This window comes from Poecile atricapillus, chromosome 14 (assembly GCF_030490865.1).
Source record: "Poecile atricapillus isolate bPoeAtr1 chromosome 14, bPoeAtr1.hap1, whole genome shotgun sequence".
Lineage (NCBI taxonomy): Eukaryota > Metazoa > Chordata > Aves > Passeriformes > Paridae > Poecile > Poecile atricapillus.
Genome location: NC_081262.1, coordinates 14755997 through 14771554, shown reverse-complemented (window position 1 = coordinate 14771554; position 15558 = coordinate 14755997). Strand labels below are relative to the sequence as shown.

General features: G+C 44.6%; 1 protein-coding gene across 1 annotated transcript; it reads right to left on the bottom strand.

Moving 5' to 3' along the window:
* Positions 1 to 339: 339 nt before the first annotated feature.
* DRC3 (dynein regulatory complex subunit 3) lies at positions 340 to 15318 on the bottom strand. Its single transcript, XM_058849569.1, has 12 exons — positions 15162 to 15318; positions 13642 to 13758; positions 12166 to 12332; positions 11445 to 11591; positions 10140 to 10259; positions 9001 to 9113; positions 7535 to 7709; positions 4417 to 4548; positions 3100 to 3170; positions 2243 to 2366; positions 770 to 901; positions 340 to 608 (listed from the first exon to the last, which is right to left on the bottom strand). The coding sequence occupies exons 1-12, from the start codon at positions 15316 to 15318 to the stop codon at positions 495 to 497; spliced, it is 1569 nt and encodes a 522-aa protein (XP_058705552.1). The 3' UTR covers positions 340 to 494.
* Positions 15319 to 15558: the final 240 nt, after the last annotated feature.

Genomic DNA, 15558 nt, shown 5'->3' with positions numbered 1-15558 from the left:
GGCTGCTCTGCTCACGCTGCAGAAAGCCGATTGCGAGAAGGGGTGAGAAGATGAGGCTCCCAGGCATACGGAGCCCCCGCCAGCCTTGTGCTTGCTGAGCTGGAAACCTGCTGTTATCTCGGGGGTGGTTTGATGGAGAGCGCTCCTCTCCCGAGCTGCTGCCTCGTGCCAGCGGCTCACGGGTTCCTGCCACAGAGCTCGCAGGTACCGAAGCTTTCAGGCATGATATGCTGCGATGATTTGGTTCAATCAGCTCAGAGCTGATCCATAACCCCTTGTGACCAGGTCTGAGTTGTCTGCATGGGCTTTGTGCCAATGTGATGGGAGAGACAGGGCTTCGGATGCTTTTCCAGAGTCAAGAAGTAGCTTTCATTTGCAGTTTATGGTAGGATGGAAGAAATATACATTCGGTCTGAAATGTCCCAGGCAGCTTGGGCACAGCTGTTCCTGCTGGGGGCTGTCCTGTGTGCCCCAGCTGAGGCAGCTGCCCAGCCCTATTCTGTAGGCTTCAGAATCCCTGTGTTATCCAGCTCCTTCTGCAGAGAGTTGATGAAGCAAATGATTTTTTGGATACAGGAACGGTTTCTGTTGCTCTCTGTTTGGAAAGCCTGGATAGATGGAAACCAAGCAGTGAATCTGCAGGCGTGTCAAGGTCCCTGGAGCACAGAGGGCTCCAACAAAGGTCCAGGAGTGTCTCTCCTCACAGTGTCCCTGCCACTAGGGCCAGACCTGCCTGTGCCCCATCCCCCTGAGTGTGAGGGTCTCTTACCTTCTCTGTCACTGAGATCTGCCACTGGTAGATGTTGCAGAGCATGTCGCTCTCTCTCTTATCAATCTTCCGCAGGCGGATGCTGTGGGACACGTTCATGGCGTTGACAATGGTGTTTTCATCCACGAGGAGCTGGGAAGTAACGTGACCGGATGAGAGGAGGGGGTGAGCACACAATGAACGAGCAGCACAGCAGTGCCCAGAGGGAGAAACACTCTCTGGCAAATCCCTGCTCATCAGGATGAATCCAAGGCTTTACCCTTGGCTTTGCTACGGTGTAATGGGGCATTATCCCTAGTACAGGTGGAGAGCTAGAGGCAGCAGCCTTGGCCCCACATGCTGGAACGGGGAGTTCAGTGCATGCAGGGCTGCTGTGCAGCTGGTGTTGAAGAAAGGCTGTATGTGCTCCAGCATGCCTGGAAATGGAAAATCACACTTGGAAGGGATTCCTGCACTGCTGGCGCTGCCTGTAAATCTTAATTTTTGGAGAGTCCCAGCCTCTAATGGAAGCAGTGACTTCCCTCGTGGCTCTAAATAGAGGGTGGCTTTGCTAACCCATAATGAGTCTTCTCCTGGAGCCAAGTGCAGCTGTTGGGCAAATGAATTCCCTTCTCTGTGGGAAGGGATGGCAGTGAAGCAAAAGGGGTGCGTGGCAGTGGTGTGGAACCGCCACCATCTGCACAGGCCATAAAGCAGCAGCTCCCCCAGGGGCTCAGGGGTCTGGTTTGTGTCTGTCAGCTCCTGATTACCCGGAGTGACAGGGGGCTGGGGTAATCTGGACAGAGCAAAACCACAGCTAATGCAAATTCAAGTAATTTAGCCACTAAACGAAGGAATAATGGAGGCAAAAAGGGCAGCGGCGTTGCTGAGTGGAGCACTGCAAAGATGTTTGTGCTTTTGGAAAGGCTCCTGGGATCTTTGCTTGCACAGCAAGACTGAGGGCTCAGTGGAAGGCTCTATTTAGTGTCATATCCTGCCTCCAGATCAGCTCATGGGCTCAGGAGCTCTAGGAAGGGATTTTGAAATCACTGAGGCAAACAGAGCCCCGGTGCAAGAAATTCAGAGCAGTGTTGAGATTGTGCTGAGGGAGCAGGGAGAGTCTGAACAAAACCAGCTGTGAGGGAGTGCAGCAAAGATGCTGCCTGAGTGCCTGGAAATCAGCCAGAGCAGTGAGTTGTGCTGGAGGCAGGAGAGAGATTTCCTCAGCACCTCTCCTGGGCTGCTGCCACCAGCTCCAGCAGTGCCCAGGGAAACCTGCAGTGCAGTTATCCCCTGTCCTAGTCAGTGGAAATGTTTGGAGGCACCACAGTTCAGCCAAGCAGCTGGACCCCCTAGGAAGGAGGTTATGCTGTGGTTCAGGTATGGCTCTGGCAGCACTGAGCCTCCTGGAAATCCTGTCACTTCAGAGAAGAGGCTATGGCCTTGTTTTCGTGCCTACTCCCTCTCAGAGATGAATTGTTTTGGTGCCCTCACCATTCGAGCATCATCTGGAAAATCCTCTTCAAGCTCATCCATGTCCAATTTCTCCTTGGTGGTGATGATAAGCTCCACCAGCTTTTCATGGTGTTCATTTTCCAGGTCCCGGCACCGGCTAAACGTAGAGAACACGGTTAAGGAAAAAACTGACCACACCACTCATCTGTGGAGATTAAATGACCTCCCAGAAGCTGCTGTGGTGTCAGGATATCAGGATACACACTTTCAATTCTTAATTACACAGAATTTCATCCTTACTGCCAAGTATGACAGAGGATTGAGAGGGGACCTAGGTTTGCCAGGGAAATTGGAAGAGGCCTGCAGGTAAAAGCTAAGCTCTGAATACAGTGCAATTATTTGCACCAGGCCATCAGATTTCTAGATTTAAAGGAGCATGACCTGACACTCTAGTACTTCAGTATTCTCATGTAATTTTTTTTCAGCACACATCAAAAATACAAAAATGAACACAATTTAGAGAATATTCAACAGAATTGGAGATAAGTCATTGACTGCAATGGCAGGAATGTGCCTAGGAAACAGTCTAACCAGATCTTTCCTGTGTTTTGTCTTCTCTGCATGGAGAAGGAAGATTCCCAACAGGGTGAAAGCTGCCTAAATCCTACAGACTTTCAGCACAGTAGAATTTTGATCTTTCTGTGCTCTCCAAAGTCTTCACGTAAAGAAGCTGGGCACCTTAAATGACAGTTCCTCAAAGCTGGGAAAAGATCTTTTCTGTTGATTAAAATAAAAAAAAATAAAGTTTTTATACTGGTAGCTCAGTTTTGGATTTAGAGATGAGCTGTAGGCACATGACTGGGAGGTCCAGGTTAACACACTGTGAAAAAGGATATATCCCTTGAATATTTTCAGTGAATGTTGATGCTATGACATCAATGCTTCTTTTAAAATCCTGTAGCAGTTCCTTTACAGAGGGGAAAAAGAGGAAATATCACAATGAAAACTTGCATAAACATAACATGGAGTCAGGGAGTCTAGGAGGAATCTACAATTTATTGTAATTTGGGCTCACTGCTGTTACTAGCACAGTCAGAAACTGAACTCCCTTGAGCATTTAAAATGTTTTCAAAGTGCTGCAAAATTTTCTTCCTTTCTTCAGGGACAGAAAATCAGAACCAGTTTATTGGAGGGAAGCTGACTGAACACTACCTTTACCCAGTGTGTGGAGTAAGCTTTGTTACCCTCTCCTAAGCAATGCCTGGAGAGGGCTGTATTCCCTACCCTGCCATGCTGCAGCCTCCTTGTCCTTGTCTGTATGGAGAGCCTCTTGTCAGAAGCACAACCCCTGCCTGGGCTTTACTGCAGCTTTTGCTTTAGTCCTCAGAAATTAAAATTGCTGCTGCCTGTTCCCTCTCTCAGAAATGGCTGATGGAGAACCTGGGAAGTGTTGCACTAAAATGTCTTGGTACCTGAATCCTGCAAATCCAGGAGGGCACACAGGGAGAAATGTTTCTGCTCATCCCATCAGTGACTGCAGATAGGTGAGAGCCAGCTCAGAAAACACAAAAAAGGCTCAATGCTGATGCAGTGAGGATCCATTTTGAGCTGCTGCTTTCTGCCATCCATGCTCACAAAAGTAAACTGCTGCACACAGGCCACAGCTCCTGCCTGCTCATTTTTAAACAGATTACTTTGGGTTTTTTTCCTTCGATGAAGATGCACATCAGCAGCCCTGCCCTAGTTTTTGAGGAAAAGTCTGGGGATGAAAAGGCAGCTATTATGCAAGCAAATGCAGCAAGCCAAGCAGGAATGTGTGTAATCTTATAGCAAAGATCAGCTTCAAAGAATGACACCTCTAGAATTCCAAATGCATACCCCATGCTATGCAGAAACTTGTGCAGACCTATAAAGTGATTGCACAACCTCCCTATCTCTAAAGTGTGGGAAACCAGCTTGGATAGACGTGATGGACATACTGTGTTCTGCTCTGAGAAACAGAAATCTGCTGTAAGGTATCCACAGCCAGGGCCTGATCTCACCCTCATCAACTTGGAGCGGAGAAAGAATAAAACAGGGACAGAACATTTCCCTGAGTCAAGTGCTGTGCTCCCCTCTTTGTGAGCAAGCTGCTGCATGGGGCTGCAGTGACAGAAAAGTGACTCCCCAACATTCTGGCTGTGAGGTCTCCCAGGTGTGAGCTTGGATCTCACCTCCAGGTCGTTGGACACCAGCGCTTCCAAGGTCATGAGTGCATCCCACAGCTGATGGATGTCCTCCTTGCCCTGGGCTCGTTTAGACTCAGCAATATCACCACTCCCAGCCTGATAAAGCTCATCCAGCCTCTAAACACAGAGATGCATGAATTACTTATAGTTTGTGTTCAGCACTCCATCACAATTTAATTAACTTGTTACATGTGTGAGAAAAGTTCCTGCTGCTGATTAGCTGGAATGAAATGTGATGATTCAGGGAAGGCTCCAGATTTACATACTAGGTACTCAACAGTGCTGAGGTTTGCTACTGCAGGGGGATTGGGAAAACTCTTTCCTCATCCTCCACTCAGCAGAAGACTTTGCTCCTTCTTTGCTTCCAGTTTTGGTTCCACTTCATTTCAAGCAAAAAAAAGAACAATATTTAATTCTTGACATTGCTGTGAAGAAGAAATTAACAATTGCTTCAGAGAAAGAAACACAGGTCTAAATTTTGATCCACTTCCTGCCAAAGAGAATCTTGACTGACTTCCAGTAGGGTCAGGATTTAGTATTCTGAATATGGAATACCTATCATTGCCTGCTTCCTCTTACAGCAAGGATTTATTGCCCTTCAGAATTATGTATTGACGTCACTTTTGTATCAGGCAAGATTTATGTTTTCTTGGATCAAAAAAAAAAAATCCTCTTGTGTTGAATGTATTATTTTCAAGTCTGTTTAAAATCAGTTAACAATCAACTGTTTAAAAAAGGAGGAAAAATATATATGTTTAATTATGTCTAATCCACTTCTCCTGAGAGGGAATGGAATGGGGTGAAATAAAGGATTCTGTTAAGAACCCCTGTTAAGGCTTGTGTCTGGAAATGGGGTGGATTACCCAAACTTTGCAGTGTTAAAAGGGGGAAGGGGAGAGCAAGGGGTCTTCTTCTCTAATGTAAACAAGTTAGGAGGCTCAAAAGGCTCCAGAGCCACTCAAGCTGCACCTCTGGGAGCAATAACTTCAAAGTTCAAGGCCTTTAATCCTCCGTTACCAACTTCAGAGAGCGCAGTGATTTCACAGGTTACACAAGTTTACATGAAAGGATTACAGACAGACAAACAGCCCTAAGAACAGCTCACAGACTGCAGTCTGCTGGGACCTCTGTGCCTTTTGAACTCCTCCAACAGTTTTAAATGATGGGGAAATGATGTTAAAACACTGTGTTTGGTTTTGATTCCAACTCCTCTAACATTTATATGAAAACTGGCACGCTAATCCCTGTGTCCTGTTTATAAAGAACCACAGAATCCCAGAATGGTTTGGGTTGAGAAAGACCTTAATGATCATCCTGTCACATCCCCTGCCACGGGCAGGGACACCTTCCTCTATCCCAGGTGGCTCCAAGCCCTGTCCAACCTGGCCTTGGACACTTCTAGGGATGGACAGCCACAGCTTCTGTGGGAATCTGTGCCAGGGCCTCCCCATCCTCACAGGGAAGGATTTGTTCCTAATATTTAATCTAAGTTCTTCCTAATATCCCATCTAAGCCTCCTCTCCTTCAGCTTAAGGCCCTTCCCCCTTGTCACCCCTTGCAGCCCAATCCATAGCTGAGCCTGTAGGTCAGACAGAGGTGAAGGGATAAAATCTGGACTCAGCTGTGTTTCTCTGGGTTTTGTTGTTGTTTCCTTGTTTTTGTAGATTTTGCAGGGTTTGTTTTGCTGGTTTAGGGTTTTTTTTATGGAAGATATAGAGAGAATGCAAGCTCAAGTTAACTGAATATTGATATCAAACTTCTGGTTGGAACGAGATGATCTTTAAGGTCCTTTCCAACCCAAACCATTCTGCTCTTCAGTGACTCTGGCAGTGCTGCCAGCTCCTAGAGCTGCTGGATGCAGATTTCCAGCATGAGTCAGCAAGGTTCAAGGCCCTGGGAGCAGAGTGACTCAGCAGCCATCAGCCTGTGACAGGCACTGAAATAAAAGTGACCTGGTTTCCAGCAGGAGCCAGCGCTCGTGACTCTGCTGGTGTCACTTGTCAGGGACTTGCTCTCTCAGCTGACAGTGTTACCACGCTTTACCCCTCCCTTATTATTTTTTTTTTTTTCCTGTGGAAACAAAATCATGATCCATCTATTATACATGGTTAGAAAGGGATCCAGCTAGAAGCTACGCCCTGAGCAGCCACAATGGGTGGCTGTAGTTGAGCAGAATGAAAAGAGAGACTTTCTGCTTTAAAGGACTAGAAATACACTAAAATGACTTTCTCTAATTTTTTGGTTATAGTTCTTTGAGGTGTTGTTGAGAAAATGAACTGAAGCAGAAAATTACTTGAAAATAAACTGAATACCCTGCAATTTCTTTCCTTTTCTTCCTGGTTTTTCAATGAAGGAAGAGCTATTGGAGGCTTCAAAAAGAAGGGGAGTAGCAGTAAACATCTATCTATCTATCTGTCTGTCTGTCTGTCTTAAAAATCAACTTTATAAAAAATATTTAAACTAAAAGGAAGTTTGAGCATTTCAATTTTCTTAAATTTTGGTGACATTTCTGGATGGGAAAAAAATAAGTAAAAAACTCCACCCTGTTCAGCCACATTTTTCTGTAAACCCTTGAAGGACTTTTACCTTTATAGAAGATAACATTATGACACATTAGTTTTGCTCTACACTGAATTTCCACTATAGATAAAGGCTGTGTTAGCTGGTTGTAGTTTGCCCAAAGGGTAGAAATTTCAATCCCCATTTTTTCCCAGCATAAAGTATTAAAAAACTTTTCACATTATGTCAATGACGTTATATTAGTTAATTAAACAATTTTCTTTGCATAAATTTAAAAAAATATTAATGACTGAGCACTGGAAGAAGTTTCCTAGAGAGGCTGTGGAGTCTCCATCCTTGGAGATATTCAAAGTCCTGGGAAGCCTGCTGTGGGTGGTCCTCCTTGACCAGAACCAGATGACTTCCAGGGATCCCTTCCACCCCCAAACACCCCGTGATTCTGCTATTAAGGATCAAGTATTGATTTCCATTATAACATTGTCAATCCACAACAATTTTCCTAATTTAAATTGAGTTATACCTATTTTCAGCATAATTAAAAGCTGAGAAATCATGTACTGAACAAACAAAAGTATAGCATTACCCTTTGGTTCCGACTTTCAAAGCCTGAGATTATTCTCTTGCTTTCTTGCTGGTTGACTGCCAGAATTTCACGGAGTCTTTTGTAGAACTTAGAGACTGCAGCTTCTCGTTTTTCATACTCTTCCAGTCCATAGTTATACAGGTTCTCAGAAACTAAGACAAACTCCTTCTTGTATGTGACAGCAGAGTCAAGGCTTTTTGCTTGTTCAGTGGAGCAACACGTTATGTTCCCTCTGCCTCTGCAAATCTGAGCAACAAGAGCTACGAGCTACTTTTATGTAAACTCTGTGGTTCTTGCTGGGAGCTGCCAAATATTCTGTCTGGGGCAGGACTGGGTCACCCATTCACGTTTTATGCACAGGATTTTGCTGCCTTAAGGGTATGGAGAAAACTGTGGCAACTTGAGGGGGGGAAAAAGGCCTTGAGCAAGAGGAGAAAATACATTCACTTGTCTGACTCTTCTGACACAGCAGCAGAAGGAAGCCTACAACCCTATCCGTCTTCACAAGTGTGAATACAGTGCCTGTGTAGTTAATAAATACAGCTTTGGAGCCCACAGCCAGAGCACAGGATAAACTACTGACTTGGTAGCATCACAAAAATAATGTCAATTTTTCTTCTGCTATTATCTTGGCAATGGAATTGTTTCTGGAGTCTATTGTAGTTAAGCTGTGATGCATTTTTCCCCAACAGTGTAATGCAATTTTAAGGAAGGTCAAGTTACTGGCCTTGACAATACTCTATTAATCTGAATGAGAAAAGAAAAAAGAAAAAAAAGTGTCTGCTTTCTGCTCCCCCGTGTAGGAGCAATGATCAGAAAAATGTGCTGGCCTGGAAACTTCACGTTGCCAGTTCTGGCAGGTTGTGAGATATGCGACTTGTATCGTTCTGATTAGTCTGTTCCTATCTCCTACCACTTCAATTTCAACATGATTTTAGCGACTGTGCTCTTACAATCTAACTGACAGAGATTTATCTTCCAGCTCATTTTAAACTTTAAGTGGATTCCAGACTTAAAGAAAGTACAAAGTCTTGATTCTTGAAGGGTCAGAAAAGGAGGCTACTGAAATTGTGTTTGATTCAAGGGAAGGAAAAGGAATATGGTAATTACAACGGTGAGAATTTAAAGCGCTGGGATCTCATGACCTGTTGGGGATAGAAACGAGTGGTTTTACAAATGGGATGTTTCAAGCTGGGCTGGCCAGCTTGCCAGTAATATAAACCATTTGTTTGGAGCCCTCATATTTCACAAGATATCAAGCCTTAAAGCTGTCAGTGGTCTCACAGCCTTGTAGTGTAATTTTTGGTACCATTCCAAAATTGAACACAGACTGTCTCAGATCTTAGATCAATGTAGCTTTCAGCTCTGGACAAAAGCAACAGATGAAGAGTCCCTGTGGATGCACTTCCTTCTTAACTCAAGGCATTACCTTTTAGCTGTAGGTATTCCAAACCCAGGAAGGATATGCCTGCAGCAGGTCCTCCACTCCAGGGAGACAAGCCAGTTTGGCAGTTTCTCTGTCCTCTTCATACAGATTGTCAAACAGGAGTGATCCATTCAGGTACTCCACAAAGGCTGTCTTTGAAGAGAAACAGAGCAAAATAAGTAAAATAAAGATGCCAGCCTGCTGCCAGTCCTCAGGATGTGTCTCTCCTATAAGCACCTCAGCAGCAGCAGAACATTGGGGCAGAACATGAACAAAGCAGGAACACCAACCAAGCCACGAGAGCACCTTGCAACTGGAGTGAAACCCATCCCAGGGGCTTTGCTGCTACAACTCTGTAGCCTAAGGATAGAAAACACTGTTTAATCTCCTATCAGATCACAGAATCATAAAATGGTTTGGGTTGGAAGGGACATTAAAGATCATGCAGCCACACCCCCTGCCATGGGCAGAGACACCTTCCACTCTCCCAGGTTGCTCCAAACCCCATCCAATATGACCTGGAACATTTCAGGATGGGGCAGCCACAGCTTCTCTGGGCAACCTGTGCCAGTTGCCAGTGTAAGACATTACCACATGCAAACACTTATGGCAAAGCTATTTAGCCTTTCAGATAAGGAGGTGGTGAACCTTGGGGAGGGACAAAAGGAATAGTTGCAGGCATCCTCCCTGGCACTAAACACTAAAATTAAGCCACTGTGACCTTCTAGAGGTCTGGAATACAGAGCCAGGCTACAATTGAAAGCATTCCACCTGGTCTTGCTTTCAGTCTGGTCACAGGACTACAGTGATCTCTGAAAGTCCTGGAGAGTTTAACCATAAAACTAATGAAAAGCTTAACTTAGTGTGGGGAAAAAAAAAACCCATGAAAATGTTAACAGTTCACTCAGACCTGTAATTTTCTTAATCTCATGTCAGGCTGATAAGCTCCCTGGGTATGATTTACTATTTAGCTTTGCAGGGTCTCTATCTGTAGTTTCATTGTTCAGCCCAAAGAATTATGTTCCCCCACGTCATGTGTATTCCACAGCAGTTCCTGTTTCCATCCAAAAGATAAGATTCAGAGATCACAGAGGGATCTTCAAGAAGGAAAAAGACAAGTCAATATGTGTTGTGCTTCTTTGTCCTGAGCCAATACACAACCAGCCAAAAAAAACTTACCTGGTGGTACTCCAGCTCTTTCTGCTTTGCCTCTTCTACCTCCTGCAGAGCAAGGACATGAGCCTCCTCTTGTTCCAGTGGCTTAGTAAGATCTTGATACTTTAAAGCTGCAGTTTTTCTCTGAGAAATATAAATAAAATATCTGTATTAGATTATCCAACATTGCTCAACGAGGCTGGGCATAAGCAACTGATCTTCTAGAACATGCACCAGAGCGGCATCTGCATCTCCATTTCCTCATGGGCTTTTTATTAAACTACTTATAAAGTTTCTAATCTAATCCTCATCCCATTTTTTGCTGGCATATTGCTCTGTTTCTGCATTCAGTGCATCTGAGATAATTCAGTCCCAGGGAGCTTTTCTCTCTCCATTTTCTCATCTTTAGAGTTGTTGGGTTTTTTTCCTCTTTTAGCAGTAAGTTCTATTTTGACTTCTAGAATTTGAGCTCAAATTTGATCAGTCAGCGAGGTTAATACATTTTCTAGGGTGGAGAAGGCTCTTTGGAGGAGTGGATGGCAAGGTAGTACCAGGGGCAAGAACCTCATTAGCTTGAAACTGAAGCTTGACAAATTTAAGTATGCAATTCTCTGACGTCCCTGATGAGCAGAGACTGCATTCCATGACCTGGAAAGCCCTTCCAGCCCTGTGGTATGAGCAATGTACATTCCAAATACAGCTCCTGCTCTGTGCCAAGCAAGTTTACAATTAATCATGTTCTTTGGTTACTAAAAAAAATAAAAAATCCCTGAACAAAAAACCCCATCTTTGTTCCTTTGATCCCTGAGATGATAAAGCAGTTCCACAGGTTACTGGTGAGGATGAAGTGTCTTGTTCTCAGAAATCAAAAGTGGGAAGTGCATCCAGGCACCTGCTTGCCTGGATTGTCAGTTTACTACAGAAACAAATCACTCTGTGAGCAGCAGGACCACCAAGGCTCCTTCCCCCTGGATCCACGTCTCAAGACTGATTTCCTCTGAGATTCTCTAAGAAGACTTGCACTCACACTGCAGCCTCTCTGTGGCAACACGAACCAGGCCCCTCTCCCACACACAGCTGCTGATTTTCACAAAATCTGTGAAGACATCATGCTCTGACACCTCTACCTCTCTGTCAGATTTGACAGAATTTGGCCTACAGGTTCACAGCTGTTATGTGGAAGCAGAATAAACACTGTGTGTTTCTGTGAGCCTGATTTCTGCAGGGAACCTGCCCCCAGTGCTGGAATATTGCTGGCACACCAACAAAGCAAAGGCTCTGTAAGATGCTGCTGCCTGATTTCCCAAGCAGGGAATGCAGAAATCTCACCGTGGAGTCTCTCACGAGCTTGAAGTCCAAGTACACCAGGCTTGGAAGATGAGCAACAACAAACAGTGTGTAGTGCTCCTGGCTGCAGAAAGGGTTCCCACTGAGGTTCAGTGTCCGTAAGTTTTTTAACCTCCTGAGATAGACAACCTGTGCCAAAGGGAAAGAGCTCTGTATTTCCCAGAGCTGGGGAAACTCAGCCTTGGAATTTATTGCTTTTATTACAGTCGAGTATGTATTCTGCTCTGCTGCCAAATTCACACGACAGTCAATTATGAGTTTTTAATGGTTTGGGGAAAGGAAATACTTAAATTCATGTTAGGAATATCTAGACAATGGGTGGAGAGAGAAGGCAGATGGGGTGCACAAATCACATGTCCTAAATTAGTAAGGTGCCCTCAAAAGAACCCCAAATAAATCCTAGTCTCCCCCCTTTTCTCATATGCAGCCACTTATTCCTTTTCTAGCTTTCATGGGAGACAATAGGAATTTTGCCATGGCTGAGAGCAGACACAGAACTGGGGCCCCACGATTCAATAATCTAAAAGAAAAATTACTGCAGTAAGCACTTAACACCAGAGGACTAAAACCATAGCTCAGACTACTTAGAAATCCTAAGGAGAATTTTATCACCTAAGGAGGGGCTTGGACACAATGGCAAATGCCAGTTTTAGAATAGCTGATACTTCAACAGGGAATATTTGCAAAGCCAGGGAACACTCACATCTTCCAGAATGGTCAGGTTATTCTTCCCTATTGAGAAAATCTGCAGCTCTTGCAATGTGTCCATGTGCTCAATTTTAGATATTCTGTTACTGTAGAGACTGAGGTCCTGCAGTTTGACAAGAGTATCCAGACCCTCAATTACTTCAATATTGTTGAAGGACAGGTCTGGGGAAGAATTTAGAAATCAAACATTAAATTATTTCTTGCAGAACACCCTGATTCCGCCCCTTAGCTCTGGATGTAGGAGTTTATGCACAGATTTTTCTCAGGGGTGGTCTGTATCCCACAGGAAAGGCTCAGCATTAAATCATCCTTCATTTCCATCTCCTCCTTGTAATTGTCTGTGAAACTTCTGAATGAGAGGAAAACCTGAAGTTAGTCCATGCAGAGTCCACATACACAGCCTGAAAGGGACTTCTGCCTTATGAGGAAACACAAAACAAGAGGTGGGGAAATGCCCTTAGAAGGGAATTTCTGTGATAAATCTGACACTGTCTTGTTTCTTGCACTCTGTCCTGCCACACCCATGGCACAGTTGTGGCCACTCCTGTAGGACCAAAACATGGTAATTCCATGTCAGTGGAGTCATGCAAAGGCTCACTTCAGCTGTTTCACTTACTGAAATGTCCTCTTCCCCTGCCAGAACATCTCTCCTAACACCAACACTCACCACGACTAAGGGCAAGCCAAGAGTCCTAAAGCAGTTTATGAGGTCTCCTGGGTAGCTGAGACACTTGTGTAGCAGCAGCTGAACCACTGCAGCCTTTGGGCAAACAAAATATGTGAGTGTGCTTCAAAACACTCTGCTTACACTGATCAGATTCACAAGTGCATCAGTCATCTGTGGAGCAGAACACTGCAGACAACTGGGCAGAGGAACCCATTAGACATTTCACAACATGCTTACAAGCTGAAGCCCTGCATGCTGAGGATATATTTAGAATTCCAGCCAGCAACGTGGCTGCAGTTCCAGGGAATGCTCTAAGCTGTGCAGCTGTGTAGCTGCAAGCAGTCACAGAAGGCTACAAGGATGGGCACTCCTTGGGACAATGATGACACCAAGCCCTTAAGGATATAGGGATAAAGATGGTGGGTTGTAGGCTCTGGAATGCCTGCAGCAGCTTTGAAAACACAATGCAGGCTTCTCTATCACAGAGATGTTTCCATAAATATTCCTGAAAGTCACCCCTAAACACAATACAAACCTTGGAAACAACCTCGAAACCTCAGCTTCCTGTTCCTGCCACACCAAATGTATTAAACCCAGTTTTTAAATATTTGAAGGATTGTTTTGCAACTCTGATACTCAGGCATTTTGACATTTGACAGTCAAATAAGGAGACACACAGACAGCTGACAGCCTTCCCAGGGTAAGCTCCTATCAGTCGTGTTTGAGAAGTAAGGTGACATCCTGGTTTATCACAGATTGCTTTACAACTGTGAAGGCATCCACCCTCCTCTGCCTGTGTCTCACCAAGCCATACAAGGTGAACCAGACTCTGCAGACCTTCTATCTTCTCAATGATGTTGTTGTCCAGCTGCAGTTTAGTCAGGTTCTCTAATGGCCACAGATTATCAATCTGCAGGATGCCTAAAGCCACAGGAAAAAAAAAACAAAAAAAAGAAAGAAAATTGCTTTTCATGTGAGACAGCTTCGTTTTAGCAGACACACTGCCTTGCACAAGGAAAACACGTCCAGTCTTGCCTCCAAAAGGATTTTCAGCGTGTGATGAGTGCCCTGGAGAGCTCAGAGGTGCACTGGCTGGATGAGATTTCAATGAAACAGCCCACTTAACCTCAGTGTCCTGCGCCAGCACACGCTGCTCATCAGCGAGGCCAACGAGGCGTGCAGGGGATGCTGACTATGGCCCTGCACTCCAGTGGCTTTATGAATCCACTACTAAGAGGCCTTGACCTTCATTTTCCTCTCCAGCTCCAAGCAGGAGGTTTGGGATGAGACTCTGCTTTTCTCTGCATTTGCAGTCTAGCAGTGCCCAGCTCCTGCTTTTGTAAATGACTCTTCTGCTCCCAGGATTCTCATCACAGGAGAGGAAGTTGGAGTCTACTCTTTCTGTGAAGGCTGCAGTTTAGAATTAATCGATATCCCTGCATTTAGTTTCCTCCAAAAACAGAATCACAAGGGCAGGCCGTTAGTCATCACACCAAAGTATCAGGACCAAGGTGACAGAAAATACAGAACATTCTCACTCCCATTTCTCTTTCCCCTGCAATGGCTTCCCAGAAGATTTCATCTGCTGTGCTGCTATCCTTATTTAGTGAGGGTATCATAAACCAAGGAATTGCAAACACAAAATAGTCACACAGTTCTGGATTTTGTATTTGCAAACAAATCTACGCAGGATCAGGTCAAGGGAGTATTTTCTACGAAAATCAACTCATACACACATCATTTTACTGGAGCACACAAAGAATAATCAACAACAGATTTGGCTGTGAAATTACCCCCCCACACACACCCCCCAAATACTCAAATATCAAGCCGAATGTTCCTCTTTTTCATTTTTTTGAGTGCAAGTTTACAACAGGTTTGACAGTAAGAGGCAAGCCATGGCAATGCTATGGATGACCAGAGAACACCATCAGATTGGACTGTAATCACCATAATCTCCCAAACAGCTCTCACATAATCACCAGCCATGGCAGAGCCTGCCCAGGGCTGGATTTGGCCATGTATAGAGGGGCCCAACAGGCCTGTGGCCTGTAGGTGTCACCACAATATAAATGTTAAATGAGAACAGCAGTGACAATATGAGTGGGAAGTGAAGCAGTTTTGAAGTTACCCATCAGCAAAAGCACGCAGCTCCCTCTGATGAAGCTCCTTTGTACAAGTATGAGCAAAAGTCCAAGCCCATACATTAATTTTCACATCATAAATCCAAGCTAATAATGATTGCTCAATTGCCAGTTTCCCACTTATTCTATTACCATCTAGCAAAAGAAGAGGCAAAATATGTATAATCTTCTGATACTCACTTTTAAAACTAAGTTGTAGCTGTGTCACAACCTTAGGCTTAACACTCTCCTCTCTGGCAAGCTCTCCAAGGTTATCTGGACTCCTCTCTTCAATGGCTTTCTGAACCATTTCATCATCAATAATGTTTGGCTCAATATTACTGAGAAACTGACTCATTGTGAGACGGAATCAGCCTTAAAGGACAGAAAAGAAAAGTAAATTAAATCACTGCCTAGCTACTCTTTCCAGATGATCTTAAAGATCATCTCATTCCACCCTCTGCCATGAGCAGGGACATCTTCCACTATCTCAGGTTGCTCCAAGCCCCATCCAGCCTGGCACTGGACACTTCCAGGGATGGGGAATCAACAAGTTCTCTTGTCAGCCTGTTCCAATGCTCGACAACCCTTTCAGTGA